Source organism: Echinococcus granulosus, assembly GCF_000524195.1.
Source record: "Echinococcus granulosus chromosome Unknown EG_S00161, whole genome shotgun sequence".
Taxonomy (NCBI): Eukaryota; Metazoa; Platyhelminthes; class Cestoda; order Cyclophyllidea; family Taeniidae; genus Echinococcus; species Echinococcus granulosus.
In genome coordinates, this window is record NW_020170541.1 from 78,976 (window position 1) to 96,432 (window position 17,457).

The following is a 17,457-nucleotide window of genomic DNA, read 5'->3' on the forward strand; positions in this document are numbered from 1 at the left end:
CATGCACATGGATGTTAATGAGGCTTTCATAAGATCCACAACCTTTTGGTACTGTAATATTGCATGTAACCTAGCAACTTAGGATTTTCTGCAGAGTGCTAAGTGTTTAACAAGTCAAAATTGTTCGTATTTTACAATCAAGGGAAGCATTGCAGTGTGCTATTTGTTTTTCAGAAATGCTATTTTTGACTACTTGCATTAATTTTGTTTAATACTAGCATTTGGAAAATTAAACTAACCTTTTTATTTAGTGCCTGTTTATTTGTGCAAGTTTTATTGTAACGTCTACATTTGTCAGAACTTTTTCTGGGTCCCCTGCGTCCAGTAGCGCATTCCGAAAATTATTCCTTTGGGAGAGCATTCGTCCATAACAGTTTTAAGCCTTATAATCATTCGGATTTTGTTTGGTTCACAAATTACACGACTTCGTTGCATGAGGGTTTAAGTGACTCACAAGGCTGTGCGTTTGGTGTACTCGGTGGGCCTTTTGCTTTGGTCGTTGTGTTTTGCCGGTAGCGTTTTTCCTATGTTAACTCTATAATCGTCCGTAATATTATCCATACGCGTTATGGTTAACTCGGAAATACAGACTTCCTCCCTTTTTGACGGTCGGGTCACTGCTAATTCGTTGGGTGGTTTACCGTTTGATGACTCAAATTCAATTAAACCCACAAGAGTTCGTTGGTTTTACAAAGACGAAGCGACAAAAAGATGGATCCCCTTTAGCGGCTATGACTCGATTATTATCGAGCTCAATTACCTCAATCTTCTGAAAACCCGCGGGTCTGGGCATTCTGTTGAAACTGTTGACAGTCTTAGACCTCTTCTCGTTCGAGAAGGTCTTTACGAGGTCGATATTGTTACTAATCATTGCTATCCTGTGTACTGGGAGTGTGAGTTCTTTGAGTTTCTCTTGTTTCAAAACCCATTGTTAAGGTTATTCTCATATTTTCTTACCAATTTTTCTCTCAGCTTCCACAGGTCCAACTGATATATTACGCGGGACATGGTTCAAAGATCCTGGCGGACCAAACTGTGTTCCCATTGACGACGAATCAATGGTAGAACAGCTTGAATCCACGCACGCTTTGCTGAGTCGCCGGCTATTTGATACAGAATCAATACGGTCCGATAGTTTGTCACCCAAATTGGATAGCGAAGATGAGACCGGTGCTGAAACTACGTCCTCCATCACTTCAATATTCTCTGCTTCATCGAGGCCGATATGCACGTTTTTTCCTGACCCAGTGTTACTTTTTACTTTACTAAGCATCGCACCAATCTATTTTTATCAGTGTTTAATGATTAGGAGAGTTCTCTAGTCCACTCCGAATTTGAAACCACCCGGCATGTTCCCGTGAAGAACTATGCCCTTAATATTTTCATTCTTGATCGCTTTTATGGTGAATCATTTAGTTAGCTACTCCAAAGACAGTTTTAAGCCCGCCTTTGTTTTATGCGTACCTAGGTATTTACTTGCTCACATTCCTTTTAGAACTATGTAATCACTTATTATTTATCTACTCAATTTCACTACTTTATCGACTTAAATCTCCTCAATCAACAGCTGTGATTGTGACCATTGACTTGAACGCTTCTAACTCATACTTCGTTTTTTAGAATTCTAAGTGGCTGCTTGGTTCATTTATTAAAATGTCATTCGTTTGCTAAATGAAACGCGCGAGCGTTACTTCAACGCGTTCTGATACAGGAGTAGTTATCATTCTACCCACAGCTGTTTACATTAAAATCCTCACGCCATTATCGGATTAAATACTAGGCTAGCACACACACGTCCCCTTTACTCACAATCTCTTGCGTCTACCTAGTTACATCACCTGATTTTTTGTGTGAGCTGAGACCAAATTTACCAACCGTGATAACTTCATTGTCATCTCATTCGTTTAAATTTCTTTATATAGAGCCTTTGTTTTTATGCATATGTTGTCATTCAATTTGTCCGATTTTTTGTTGTTTATTTGTTACCACTATTTGCTGTACTCTTCCCATTTAAATGCTATTTGCGGATTATTTGGCACCACCGATCGATGCGAAATGTTGTTGGATTTTACAGTTTCTCCTACCATGCATGTCTGAGATCTGCCAATCCAGCGTTTTGTTTTGCTTTTCATAGGTGTTCACACGCTGAAATTTGCTGACTGCCATGTCGACTGGTATTCATTGGATGAGGTCTACCTTTACGTGGAAAGTGCTAGTTTCTTCATTCGACAGAAATTGGGCATGCAAAAGGGTGAGATATTGTTTAGTTTTACGTTTTTGTCGCGCTTTTCACCTGGTGCCGACGCGTTCATGTGTGTGATCTCATTTCGTCTTCCCAGTTGTCCCCAAAGGTGTTATTTACACAAATTCAAAATTAGCTTTATTAGCAGCACAAATAAAGGCTGGGGAACTAGTTGCAATAGCTGTGCGGTCGTCTGTGGACTTGAAACGGTTTTTATCCCCTTGCACAGTGATTTAGTCATACCCGTCTTTTGTCCTTAAAATAAAATCTATTTGTCTATGGATCCAGTAACAAGGAAGTCTAGAAGGGAATCGCACCGTTATTTATTCTAGAAAGGCATTTTCGGTGAAAATGGTCCGGTTGTTTTTGCACTGTGCAGTGTAGTCTGTGCCAGTCAGCATCGTTCCACGGTCTTGGAAATTATGTGATCTCTATTTGTCTTTCTCGTCTACTCATCATTTCATTTTATTATTTACAGTAGTCAGTCGGTCGGCTGTAGCCTGCTATATGGAAAGTGGGTCATCAGACCTCCTGTATGGGGAGGGCTTTATTTACTTTAATCTGACTGCTTTGCTGGACTTTCATTAGAAAGTTTCGGTACCTGATCCTTATTAATTTCTTCTATGCTGCGATAGTGAAATGTGTCTGGCTTGGGGAGGGGGTGTCTTACAATGCCTATTGCTGAAAACCATGGAATTGGAAATATCTGGTGCAATACCATTAAAATATAAACCATGGATGTCACGCTTTGGATTCATGCTTAGTACGTCTTTCGCCTCAGTTCACTTTTGGCGACTAAAACTAACTGCTAGGATTGGAATTCTTGAACCTCCAACATTTTTATGTAGGCTCATTAATCACAATTTCGTTAAAGTTTCATGATTTTTCCAGTATTTCACACTGTTGGCTCTGCGGAGGAACCATGTTGGAACTTGCATAATTTCCTCTTTAAGCATCCATCGTTTCGTGAAAGTTGTACCAAAAGGAGGCTTTGAGGGACGATTGATGAATCATGGGCGTGCTTTGAGTACCGCATCTTTTGCCACAGTAACGAATTGGGCCAAGAGAGAAATTTCGTTAACTACTAATCTTTTATTATTATTACTTGTCGAACTCGTTTATTCCATATTTTCCTTAATTTTTGTCTCTAAATCAAAACTCCTACAAATATACCAACCCTTTACTGATAACATTGTATACACTTGATACTCTCAGTGGAGGTAAGGTATAGTAATACTCTCATTGTTCAATTGAGGGGGTATTACGATTTGTATCGGAGACTTACTATCACTGCGCTTTTAACGGCTCGTATATTATGGCTTTTTTAATTGATCACTTTAAAATAGCTTCAGCGCTTTAATATCCTATCTCTCCATCAAAATTTTGTTTTGTTGAAATCACTTTTCAATGGCAGTTCTTTTGAAAAGTTAACTTTTACGGGGTGTAACCACTGCGTAGCGAATACCGCCTTTCCGTTACATCTCTGACATATTTTAGGTCTTCCGACTAAAAAGGTTTTCTTACATTTAATACGTCAATTATTTCATTGGAGTGCTTTCTAAGTGTAAGACGCATTCTCCATAAGGCGAATGGGTATTTGTCTTTTCTATTGTGGGTCTAAAATGTAGGCCGCAATGAGTTGCAAATTCCACTACTTAAATTGAGTGAAACATTTAATTTTAATATAAAATGAAATTAGAGGGTTCATCGATCCTTTGTTTTAACTATATCCCGGTAATGTTTTTGTAAAACTTATCTCTAGGTCCTCTTCTGGGGGTGGATGGAAACAGCTGCTAGCAAATAATGCGTAGAGATATTTTCAAGTTCTATTTTTGGTGCCTTTTTATGCGAAAAAAGCGCGTAGAATGGGAACTGTAGATCGTACGTGTAAAACTGGGGATAAAATACACCGAATTAGTCAAAATATTCACAATTACGCTGAAAATTTATCCTATCAAATGGGATTTACTAATATGTACCAATTTCTTTCGTGTGGAAGTAAATGTAATTTCAGAAAATAAGGATTCGAGCATGAAAGACTATTTTACGCTATGGTTTTTTATGCTTTACATCGTCATATTGGTTTAATTGCTGTATGAGTGACCTTTAGGAATGATGTTTAACTTTAAAGACGTCTAATTTAAAGGATTTGCAAACTTTACCATGGTTTATCATATGTAACTCACGGCTACCTGAATCCTTATTAAGTGAATGATCGTGATTTTTTAAGAAAAAGTGCCTGAAAATAGACTACGCGACCTCCTCAGGCTGGGTCTTTTAGAGTCATTTGCATATTACTGCCATTTGGAAAGTATTGTTGGGGTATTTTTAACAGGGACAATGCAAAAAGTCCTAAAATTTCCCATTTTTCTAGCGTGTTTTGGTTCATAAAATGTTATTAAAATTCTGTTCTTAGTCAAAATATTGAGTATGATATGCGAGCTCTAAGATTGGAATGTACTGGTTTACGTATTAGAGTATTTTTCTTGCCTTTTTGTGTTATCACTGATATATTACTTTCTTACTATTGCAATATCATTTTTGAGCTTTCGAACTCCGTACTTTGTTATCCAAAGTGGTTCTTCAATCTCGATAGTTCGATACGATGTGGTCTTTCCGAAACAATCTCTTTGCTACTATATTTAATTCAATTTTTGAGTTGTTTTAGAATAAGATGTGAAATGGAAGGGGTCACGTCTTACAAAGTTGTTTTGCCCTCCACTGCCTCATTTCCATTTCGGTGATCACAGTACCTGGATCAAGTTTTTGTCCACCAATAGACCGCAAAGATAAACCAAAAGACCCAATCATGTGGTTTCTCATCCTTTTATGCAATAGTTGGAACTCGTCTGGGTCGTGGCTACCACGAAGAGGCAGGGTTTGATCCGGAACCTCCGAGTTTTTCACACCTTTGCTTCGTAGTCCATGGAATGGGTCAGAAATACCTCAAGGGTTCCATCATTACTGCCTGTGATGGGTAGGTCCACTTTCAGCTACTTTGTTTTTTTTCTCCCCGTCAAATCGCCTAAAATCCGCTTCTTTCTGTAAATGGCTTGATTGTGGTGCCACAAAAGGCCTCGATGGCTCGAAGTGTGATCGGTTATGGGCAAGTAGTGTGGAAGCCGTAAAGCAGCAGTTTAAATGTCCACGGAAACCAATTGGAAATAGGGTACAAATTAACGGATTGCCGCTTATTCCAATATGAGGCGGAAACGGCGATGATAAGATGAATTTGCATCAGAGTGGAAGGGATTCTTTTTAATGATAACAGTTTATTCATTCACCACTTCTTTTGGATGCAGTCTGCGACATATGCATCTTGTATGTCAGCCGTATTCAGCAGCAACCATGGCCTAAAGCGATAGTGTTGTATTGTTTTTAGATTTATTGTAGTCCAGTATTGGACTAGGTGTTTGGGTTTTACTTATCACCCACTTAGACCGATATTTTTTTTACTTAATGGATATGGCACGAATTGGGCAATCCTGGTTACGATTCTTTGCGGATCTAGGCATGCGCTTTGAACAACTCCACTTTGTGAAAAACAGTCTTAATGTGTCAATGTGAACTCTTATGTGCTGTTTTTTTCCATTGAATTAACAAATTTTAGTAGTGTTCAATAATTTTCAGGATCACCGAATGAATTTGGCTTTCGCGAGTATTTGTTAGTGGAGTGTCCTATACAGCGCATACCTTTCATTTCAGTGACTTTTCTTACTTCAGAAATGGATAATTTTTCTTTAACTGAAGATAATGATTAATTAAACCTGTCAGGCCCCATCAAGAGCCCATGCAATGTAGTGGGTGGAGTAAATTAAAGTGTAATGATAAGGTTTTCGAAATTCCTCAAAACGTTATAACCTTGGTGCCACGTGAGTTTGCTAGCGGTTAAGAGTGGTGAAAGGTGTGCTAAATGACGGCTTTTTTCAACACCACCAACTCCTATTTTCTTCCCTCTCCCCTTTGATTTTGTCCACTAAATTTTCAATCATTCGTTGTCTAAAAATTACTCCGCCTCCCGATTGGTTGATACAGTCTGGACTATTGGGCACATACGTACCCACTTAAGGCAACTAGCGCTAGCGGGAATGTCAATCACACAGCCTGAATTTGCTAATGACCACCATTGCCCTTCACTATTGACCTCTGCTTCCCCAAAGAACTGGTTCTGCGTGGATTTGTGTTTTGGCAAAAAAAGCCGTCGTTTACGTTTGGTACCTAGTCCAAGTAGTTGGAATCGCAGCTTGGTTATAATGGTGCTCGCCGTTAAATTGTCATTAACTCTACGTATCGTGCCTGAAAATAGATCCCATTTAAAGTGTTGTAGTGATTTCTCATTTTTTTTTCCGGCAACATTAATCGTGCATGCGCTTCGTTTATATCGTATGTAACCAAATTGTAGTTACCTCGATTCATAGTTCTTGTGAAAGTGATGCGAATTGTCTTTCTATCCAACGACCAATTCATGAAATGCTTATATGTGAAAACCCCATTGCCTGAGTCTAACCAACTACTTTTTTAATCACCTTCAGAATTCGTGAGACCTCCAGAAAGCTCATTGATTCCTATTTCCCCGACATTCGGGCCTCAAAACATCGAATTCAGTTCCTCCCAGTCGAGTGGCGTAATTCCCTGCGTCTCGATGGAAACATCGTTAACTCCATCACTCTTGACAACTTGACGCGTTTACGGACCTTTCTTAACTGCACCTTCATGGATATCATGTACTACACTAGCCCCCTCTACCGCCACGAGATTAACCAGAGTCTGCGAGTAGAACTGAATCGGCTCTACTGTCTATTCTGTGAGAGGCATCCGTACTTCGAAGAACAAGGTGGAAAGGTGTCCATTTTGGCACACTCACTCGGCTGTGTCATCTCCTACGATCTCATTACAGGATGGATCGAACCGGTCACCCATTACATTCAGCCACCTCTTTACGTGGAAAAGAAGGAACAGGGTTTGGAAGGTTTTTTTATTCAATTTTAGTATATTATAGCTATTTGTTATCGACTTGAGTCCTACTTTATTCTTCTATTGCTATCGGTCTTGGTATGTCTTTTTTAAATTCAAATCCAAGACGTGCCGTTGTCGAAGCTAACAAGAGGCAGCAACATTAGCAATGGTATTGGTGACATCGACGGAGACAGCGAAGATCCCTCCGTTCTACTTGCCAAACTGGAAGCCGCAAAAGAAGTGTAAACTTGAGTTCTACTTAAGTTCCTTTTAAGTAGGCAAATTGTTTCATTGCTGCTTTCTCTTCTTTCAATAGTGTAAAATGTCTTGAAACTCAATTAGAAAGGCGACAGCTCAAGGACTTTGCCCACAGGTCTTCTGACAACTGCCAGTCATTGGTTTTCGCTTCAAGGGTAGGTTTTGCCTGATGTTTTCTACTCAACGTAGTAACATTCATTTGATCCTCATTATTTTCCTACCTTGATTCTGAAGGTTTGAGCTGCTTATTTACCTTCTTTTTCGATAAGTTCATATACCAATCTTGTTTCCATTTTATTTTGCATTTTGGAAGAAAAAAGACCACTCATCACTTGAAAAATTAGGGTTAATTTGTTTCATTTGTAAGTGTTCATGCATCTAATGGTGTAGATCAGATCGTAGTGTCGGTTGATTTAAACTTCAAAATGAGCCCGTGGGTAATCGACCATTTTCTGAGGCTTCTTGAGTTGCTTGTGCGAAAGCGGAATTAACATTGTGCACACATGTGTTTTAAACGTTTTTGAAAATTGTTGTTTTTATGAATTCTACTGTTTCCATGACGAATTTATTTATTTTTGCGATGACTTGAAAGATGGTTAGTTGTTTGTGAATAGTTTGCATCACGCTCTTTGGTTTTGTCTGAAAGCGATTGCTGGGTTTTGGTGTACATCGTTGGGGTTTTTTCCCAATCTGATATTCAAATATTAATTTACTAGGTACTTATTCTTAACGGAGCGAGCTTAAGGGCATTTTAGAATTTTTGCATTTTAAATGATCACTTAACGACGATGGGCTTGCACTTACTTACTTTTTGATGTTACTGCAGAATGTGAGGTAGAAATTTGGCTCTTTTCAATATGGTAAATATGCAATTCAACGTACTGCCCCGCTACTTTTGATCATGGCTCCGCTTTTGGATGTTGTAAAGTTAGCGTCAATTTACATGTTCGTCGCTTAAAACCAGGGTCACTTGGTTATTGCATTTCAAGTAGTTTGTTATGCGATAACGGGCAGATTCTGCCGTGATAGGGTGCTGTTTTAAAATGTTATTGGCTTTCGTGAATTTTTGGCCAGTAACGTAACGAATATTGTTGCGCCAACTGTGATTTAATCTAATATGCAGGTATATTTTTTAACCGTTCCACTCATTAAAATACTGCACGCCCCTCTCCATCGGAATATACGGACTTTTTACAACTTTTCTTCAATCAATCTCTGTGAGAAGTACATCACTGTTAAGTCTGGAATGGCGCTATTGAGAATAGTCACATTGAGTTTTCCCTTTTTAAACTTTGTTCCCATAACTTATGGGATACGTGCGAAATTGAACTAGTTGTTTTGCAATCCCTGGGGTTCCTGTATCCCCAGCTTCATCAAACTACTGTGTTTTTGAATTCCTAACCTACACAGAGATCTTGAGGCATCCTCGAGTTAGTGAAACTAGTGAGTCGGGGAGCGAAATGCATACTAGTCTAAAACGTTACGAAACAATGGCACAAACTCTTAAGACATTTTCATCAAATTCTCATAGGCTCACGATTAGTGAGTACCCAGGATAATCCTTTTCAGTTTGAGGTGTTTGAAATGCATCACCTTGAGGAAAGGGTGTTTTAGACCTGTAAGGAATAAATTCGGGTGAAAAATTCGAGAAGATTGTAGGTTTAAGAATTCCTTGTGTTGAATTATTTTCGTAGGGCTTTAATGTCAATTGTGACCTACATTTTGGATGTAATTTTCGCTTGAATTCCACAAGGTTTTGCGCCCAGAATGTTAAGTGTTGGAGTACTTCCTGTGTTCTTGTTTAAAAATTAACTGCTTTGAAGGTGCCCAATCGCTTGTACGTTTATTTTACTGAAAATGACCTCATTTATAGTTAAAAAGCTGACACTTTTACCTGTTTAAGATGTTATTTTAGTATTTAGAAGCTATCGCTTAGTGTTGCGAAATGTGTGCTATTTTTGCCACATGCTGCCTAATATAATCTTATGATTCGTCTCCGATTTCTAGTTGCAAATGAAAGCTTTCATGTAAATGAATTTACCGAGACCTAAAGCTGTTTTCCAAACCAGTTCTCTATTGCAAATTCTTTAACTCTCAAGCGAGTTGAAAGAAGTATGCTAATAAATACCAGATGTTACTGGGGATGAAAAACGTTCTATTATTTGAAATGGGTTAAAGTTATGAGTAGTGTGAAATGAGCTAGGTGTTACTATTTTGATCCCACTATGGATTAATTCAAACTTAAAGAAATTTAGGTAGATTATAATCTGGGCAGAGCTTTGTGTTCTTCCATTTTTATGAAGTGCGTTTTGGAGCACACTTGAATTTGGGAATGCTTTTTTTCCGTGATTTAATATACCTGCAGCGAAACTACTGCACCTTTTTTTCTAATGAGACTTTTTGAAATTCATATCTCTTTAAAGTGAGGCGTCGAAGTTAGTGAAACATAACTTGTTTAATTGGGACATTTTGTTCAAATATTTCTTATGGTCTGACTCGTAAAAATGTATAAAATCATCCCATATTTCCTCAGCGCCAGCAATACTCGTGAGTTCGTCCCATGTTTTGTATTCACTTAAAACAATGTGGTTGTCATTACTTGCCTTTCTCCCTTATCTGCAAATACAGGAATGAAAGCATTCTCTTTTTCTCCCTCGCTTCACTCCCAGTTGGAAAACCTCTTCTGTATGGGTTCCCCTCTCGCCGTCTACCTGACTCTGAGGGGTGTTCAACCGGGCCAGACCGGTGCCACTGACACCATTATGCCGCGATCAAAGTGTTCCTACATCTACAACATCTTCCATCCCGCTGATCCAGTGGTGCGTTTTGCAAGTTAAACTAATTTTCTTCTAAGAGCACAACTCTATTTTCTGTTAAGTTGTAGTGGAAATGCTTGTTTACTTTTCAGTCGTAAAATATCCAGCACCCTCTAGGTATGACTAACTTGAAGAGTGGTTGTTGTCGGCTCTTCATCTCAACTATTCCCGACTTTTTCAGAATTTTTAAAGTGCTTCTTTTGATAGTTCTAATCAAAATTTCTAGAAATATCTCAAGTTCTGTTTTTTGGTCCCTGTGAATGGGAACTCATTTCTTTTTTTCGCGATGCAATCAGTATATTTTCTTCCCAAAGATATGTAGAACTGTCTTCGCTTTGTAAAATGCATTTAGTTTCCCCAATACAAAGTTTGATAGGTCTGGTGAGCCGTATTACTAACAGTTAGCATTAATTAATACCGGCTTCCCGGGATCTCTGAAGGTCATGAATTTTCAAATACCCAAGCGAATTTCTCTGAATTTGTGCATAAGTTAGGGATCTGTGCGCCCAGCTCCTTAACTGCTGCAAAAGGGGATCCACTTCCTATTCCTGCAGCTGAATTACTTCCGCCCTCATTTTGTTTAAATAGTTTTATTTTCACTACGTTCAAACCTATTTCTGACCTCGTATTAGTGACAGGGCCTTGCCTATTAACGGCCTTTAAAATGAAAACGATGTGTGCACTTTAATATTTAATAAAAACCAAAGGAAAAGTGGACACCTTGCGATGGAATCCCATGAAAGCATCCTCAGTTTACATAAAGCGTTCTTTCCTCTTGTATATGAATAATTTTGATCACTAGCATTGCTAACAGCTAATATCGACTCTCCCTGGCATTTTGGTTTATCAAAGCTGCAGAATTTCTAGTCAGATTTTAATTCCATTATATTGTTTTTCAGAGATCCTCTCCACTTCTTTATCATGAAGTTTCCGTTGATGAACTAATGTAATAGTACATAAATTTCATTTCTTACTATGTAATCACTTTTTTTTTCGGAAAGTCTGTTTTTGTTAAGCATAGTAAGATTTGAGAACCGCTGTCACTGCTAGTTCAGTCGGGAATATTTAACGGCTCTAGCTACATCAGTAAAACTGTGCACTCTGGAAATTCTTGTCCCTTGAAGTATATGTTTCGTTGCTAAATAAGTTGTAAAGTAATTTCCTTACCTTTTATTGCATTAGGGTCTCTTTATCTCACCAGGGGATCATTTTTAAGTTTTTTCCTTTCGTATTTACCATTTCACTTCTTTTACGTTTGTCTGATTTAGAGGCTTAATGCTTCTAATTTGTTCAAGTTAGTAATTTCGACCCATTTTTCGCAGAATCTTGGTGTCTACATCACAAAGACGCTTTCTTTTCTAACCTGTTTTCTACTGTGAAATCAGTATTGAAGCATACACAGCTGCAAAATGAATTTCACTATACTTTACTTGATTGCCTGAGAACTTTCCCTTTGTAGACCATTTATAATCTCTTAATGACCAGCCACTCCATAACTTTAAGCTGGTAATAATGTGGCACTGGGCTAAAATTAACACCGTGATAGCGAAGAATGCTTCTCAAACTGTGAATCTAAGAGCAATAAGGTTTTAGTGATGCAGAATTTTGAATCTTTCCAGTCCTGTTTTCATAGAAACCAGCTTGAAAGCTAAGGCAGCTGCTTGGCTCGGACCCTTCCTGATCGAAAGTCTAAGAAGCTAGAGCCTGGTGGGTTACTTTAGCCTTGAAAATAAACCAAATCTATATTGGATTTGAGATGAAAATTAAGTAAAATTGAGGCTGATTTACCAATTTAGATCATTCATAACAGTCGTATGTTTATTTAGTGTTTCAGTGATGTTTTGAAGCTCATTCGCTTATCGACTTCACTAGAGCACTACCAGCACTAACAGTGAACAAAACCTAATCCTCGAGCAGTTTTTATCATGATTTCATTTATTTTCCCCCTCTTCACCATCAATTAGCATAAACTTTATCGCGTTGTCGGCAACTTCTTTACATTTAGATTGTCACTTGTTTGTGAAATACTCAAAAAATTCCCTTCTTCCATCTCGCGTTTTATCTTCAATGCTACAACCGTTCTGAAAAGGCTTTGCTTATTTTCGGGAACCTGCTAAAGTCCCATGTTTTCGCTAGGCTAATTTTCTGTTTGCGATACATTTGTGGCATAACTCGATTCTCCTTTAGCTTGAAGTGATTTATGGCTTTCCGTTTTCTTCTTTGCCAAATGATATGCAGTGAGCTGGTAAAGTTAATACTAATTCGTCGAAGTTCAAATATCAATGTTTACAATTTGAAGCTATTTCAGATGACTTATTACTAACCAAGTGGGTATTTTCTTATTGGCAACCAAATAATGTACTTTTTTGTTCATTTGGGGAATACTCGTTTGCGGTGCGAAAGTATGATAATATGTAACATAATAGGGCTAGTAATGCTTATCTAGCGGTTCAAAAATAGGCTTTAGATCGTATTTTTAAATGTTGTTTTTTTCTGCCAAAATTTGGTTCCAGTTTCTTTGCTGGCTTGATAAAACAGTGCGCTCACATAGAATTTTTTAACTTGGAAATTTGATGTAAGGTTTTTAATAATATCGCAGTTACCTGTCACTTTATCACCTCACATTTCCGTCTATTTGTCATCATTGCCTTTGACATTTTTCTGAAATTCGTTTATGGGCATCGATTTAAATAAGAGGACCATTTCCTGTACTTTTGAGTGGCAACATTTTCACCATGACTTTTGAACTATATTTTGCAATCTTTCCACTTATCAGTAAAATGTTCTATCGAATCCGATTTGGGCTTCTTTTAGTCATGTTACAGTGTTCAGTTTGAGGCTCAAGGTGATATTCTTAAATTTTCCTTATTTAAATGCGCACCATATAATTAAATTCCACTATCCCTATTCCCTAAGGTAATACTCACTACACATAGTATCCTTTCCTGGTGATATTTTACTTCAGGAGTGTTTTTAGCTGACAGACGAATATCGGAATGCGTTTAATGAACCTACACTTTCCCTTTCCCCATTAGGCCTACCGACTGGAACCGCTTCTCTTAAAATGCTACTCCAGTGTTCCTCCTGTGGATATTTACCGATGCACAGATGCCTCTAAGATTCCCTACCAAATCGCGCACGCAATGAACGCCCCCTCCCTCACTGCCCAAAATTCCGCTCCTCCAGGGGTACGCCCGTTCGTCTATCTTCCCTTTTCACCCGGCTGTCGCTTTCAATTTCTGCGTCTATTTAGTTAGTTGACACGGCTTGCTACTCTCAGCATGTTGCATACTAAAGCTATGTTAGCATTTTCAAATTTGGTTATCATGGCTAATGAAGATATTTATTGACGTTATCTAGATGCTATATGACGACCAAAATCAAAGTTATGACTCCTTTCCGGGCCCTACCTCACATTCGTTGCTTGGATATGGCAATTCTTCGATGGATTCCCTCAATTTTATTGGTAGTCAATTCAGGCGACGTCTTCCTCTATCCTGTGAGTTTTCCAACGATTTTTCTGGCCATATTATTCCGAGCAGCTGGATGAAACTGAGTTCGTTTATTGTCAAAACCCCAAAAGTATTTATTTGTTCTACATTTTAAGAAAATTAGGAATACATTGGCTCATTTTCGTTGTTAATAGAAAAGGGAAAATTCCCCTTGCTCTTTTGCAGAAAACACCGCTTTAGTCATTTGATATATTCCCTGAATTTCACTTTACCAATCGCTAAGAGTATCAATGAGCTTTATCTTACCTTTTTCTTACAGCCTTAATGTTCGGATTTTTCCGAGATTACAAGGAATCCCATACTCAGCCTACACCACTGCAGCAGCAAACATCATCTCCGCCGGCACAAGTCTCTGTAAAACGCCATAAGCCCTCCTCTCCGCCTTCTGAACCCTCAAGAGCTCACTTTTGCGTGGAAGATGAGGAAGTGGAGGAGGAGGCGTTATCACACTCAGCAGCCACCTTCAATTTCCCCACCTCCTCTCCTTCTTCTCCCCTTGACGTCTGTTTTCACGATGCTGGGGCATTGCCTTTGTCCTTAGAATACCGTATGGATTATCAGTTGAAGGGGAGTCGGTACGAGTCCACTTACCTCTCCGCCCTTACCGTGCACACGGGATACTGGGTAAACGCGGATCTTGTCATGTTTGTGCTCATGCAGTGCCATCCTGACTCTACGCCTATTGACAGCCCCATGACACCGCTGTGATAATTTTGGTCATTTATTTTGAATATGTCCTAGACGTTCTCTTCAAATTCCCTCTACCCCTACCTTTGCATAGTATCTATGTTTCACGCTATTTATGCTGAGTCAATTTTCTTACAATGAGATAAAATAAAAATGGAGTATAAATTGAGACGAGAAAGGGACACAAATGATAACGGGTCATGTTAAACCTGACTGCTTATCTAGGATTATTCCTAGATCTTTAGATTAGTGCCGTTCGTCCACGTGACCGGCTTATTTGTACGCTAAAATTCAACTCCCATAAATGGGAATTTATCGATTTGGCGGTCAGTACACATGACCTTTACATTTACTTGCTCCACTTTTGAATTGTTTGAATTGCATTAGAAAGTATAATTAATAAATGCGGGTGCATCGAGGTGTTTCCTATCAGGACACTGTCTATTGAAGGTGTTTTCAGCAAATCAAAAGGGTTGTTCAGTTTGCGGTGGTGTTTACTCTGCTGGAAACGCATTACCTTCGTTGCTATTGTCTTATCGGAGACTTGATGTTACATAGATTTTCATGATTCTATTGTTAAACCATCTCCAAAATGTCTACTGGTAGATTCATTCAATGTGACATTCTTTCCTTTCCAATACAGTCATTTAGGATTTGGTTAGAGGGGTAATCAAAAAGCAGCGATTTTATTTGTCGTCACACTCAATGCGTACGCACTTTACGCGTGGTTACTTCGAAAAACTCAACTTACCGGAGAATGGGTGTTATTGCAGAGCTCTTCTTTTTCTCTAAAACAGAATTAGTAAAATTTCCGTTTACTTATTGATTAGAGATTGTAGCAAGTTGAGATTTTTCTGTTGACGAAAGAATACAATACTCGGGTATAATATGTATTGTTGACCTACAGAAAAACTTGGGGGCTATTGGTATGGCCCAGAAACCGAACCACCCGATGGGGGTACGATGGCAGAACCCATAAATGGCCTATCACCAAAACCGAGAGTCAAAACTAACAATTGGTATTACGAGATCACTTAATCGAAGTTCAGGAGTTGGTTATTTAATAGTAAGTCATCTTTGAGAATTCATTCTTTCGTGAAAGTACTGTAGCGGTGCAAATAGTTCAAAATTCCATTGAATTTTTTCATTAGAGGGTAGATTGTTTGCAAGGCTCTAATTCGACACCGCAATTGTGAAACAAGGCAATCGTCTCAAAGATGAGATCTGGGAGCAAGGCCGGCGTAGTCGAGGCGCAGGTCGTATTACGAACTGCAAAGTAGTTAGATAAGGCGTTGTACATTACAGTTTTAACAAAAATGGACGGTGAAGAGGTTAAATAATTTTAAACATTGTTGTTTATGAATTAGGTTAGGGTTAGAAGGGAATACCAAAGTTCTGAACGATTTCAGTTTCTTTAATGGATGTAATAAAGGTGGTTGTTTTTAACAATCATTTGAGAAGTTCTGCACATTTGATGGTCTCCCTTTGGCATTTCACGGCTAATATTATCTACCGCAAATTCGTTGTACCTGCCTGATATGCCATAATTTATAAAGATGTTTTGAAATTATTTGGACTAAATAATGGCTAGCCCTGGAACCAAACGTATGAGGTAAGTTCTATTAACGGACAAGCTGATCGTACCCCCATAGACCACCCAATCTCATATCACTCGGCAAGTACCACTGTCAAGTAAGAGGTAGTTTTAAGAGCTCAAACATTTCTGTCTTGTTGTACTAGAATTTAAGGCGAGTGGCTTTACTTAATGATGAAATACCCTAATTGTTTATTCAACTCGTGGTTTCGGCAACGTACCAATTAGGACTCTGCCATTGTACTCCTGCCGGGTGGCCAGGCCTCCAAGCCATGCCAGTAGTCCCAAGTTTAGCTGTATGTCGATAATGTATAGTCTACCCGAGTACTATGTCTTCTTTCGTCTTCAGGGAAGACTCGTGAGGCTACATTGATGACAGCGGAATATGAACCCGATTTCAAAGAACAGCGTGACGGAAAGGGTGCATATGCTGCGGATAAGAGAATCTGTGACAACACCTAGCAGAAGATCTGATAGATATAGCTTGACAGAATTGAAGTGAAAATAAAGTCATAAGGATGAACAGTCGTGAGACTTTTTCCCAAAGAAACTATTTTAAACTCTGTCTTGTATTAACCGACTGCTTTTAAGCCAATGTTCTTAAGACTAACGATGGACACGCGATGGCCAGCACATTCCCTCGTCCCTCCAATACAGTTTTTATGCAGACCAAAACTCCAGATCTATTAGAATCGACTGTTGTGATCAGTGACGTTGAGGTCAAGTATCTTCTCAGTTGCATAAAATTTAGTGGCAGAAGCGACTGACTCGTGGTTGCGTTTTTCCTACATCACCGACGACTTTTTGCTGACTGACGCTTGGGTTGGATCAATGGAAATGCCGGGGTCATAGCTCAAAAGAGGGGGGGGGGGTATGTAATACTTCAATTGTTCGTTTAACTCTCAATTATGACAACGGGTCATTTCGGGGCTTCGCCACCGTATCTTCGCCGGGTGGGCCGGCCTCTAGGCCATGTTAGTAGCCCCAAACCCGACAGTGTGTCGACAATACATATTCCGCCTGAGTATTATGTCTTCTTCCGTCTTCAGGGAAATCCTGGGAAGCTACAATAACGGCAATTATTCCTATGCAGTTCTAAGTACAATATTGTATACTTCCTCCGACTGTCATCGTCAAATTTTGTAGCCCAAATCATCTATCTAAAGTTACCTAACGATAATCAGCAAATGGTTGGGAAAAATTCTTGGGATCGTTTTCGTATAAAAATAGGAATTTTAATTCTACTTAAAAACAGTCCTAGTAAATTTAAACTCAATGGCCATTGTTGGCTCTTTTTGGGTTCAATGAAATAAATGCACTTAGGAAAACTCAAATTCGAAAGGTATTTTTGGTAAATTAAACAAAGCTGATGCAAAGTTTATGCATATTATT

The 17,457-nt window shown here is 38.8% G+C and overlaps 1 protein-coding gene across 1 annotated transcript; it reads left to right on the top strand. All coding sequences in view use genetic code 11, as the record gives it.

The window, feature by feature from the left end:
* Positions 1-568: 568 nt before the first annotated feature.
* EGR_09695 (Phospholipase DDHD1) lies at positions 569-14,492 on the top strand (the record flags this gene model as incomplete). The annotated part of the gene is made up of 11 exons (XM_024498944.1): positions 569-893; positions 973-1,170; positions 2,135-2,251; positions 5,081-5,219; positions 6,775-7,211; positions 7,323-7,440; positions 7,515-7,611; positions 10,126-10,275; positions 13,308-13,460; positions 13,633-13,771; positions 14,044-14,492. 11 exons carry the CDS (start codon positions 569-571, stop codon positions 14,490-14,492), a joined length of 2,322 nt encoding a protein of 773 aa, XP_024346646.1.
* Between the last annotated feature and the right edge of the window lie 2,965 nt (positions 14,493-17,457).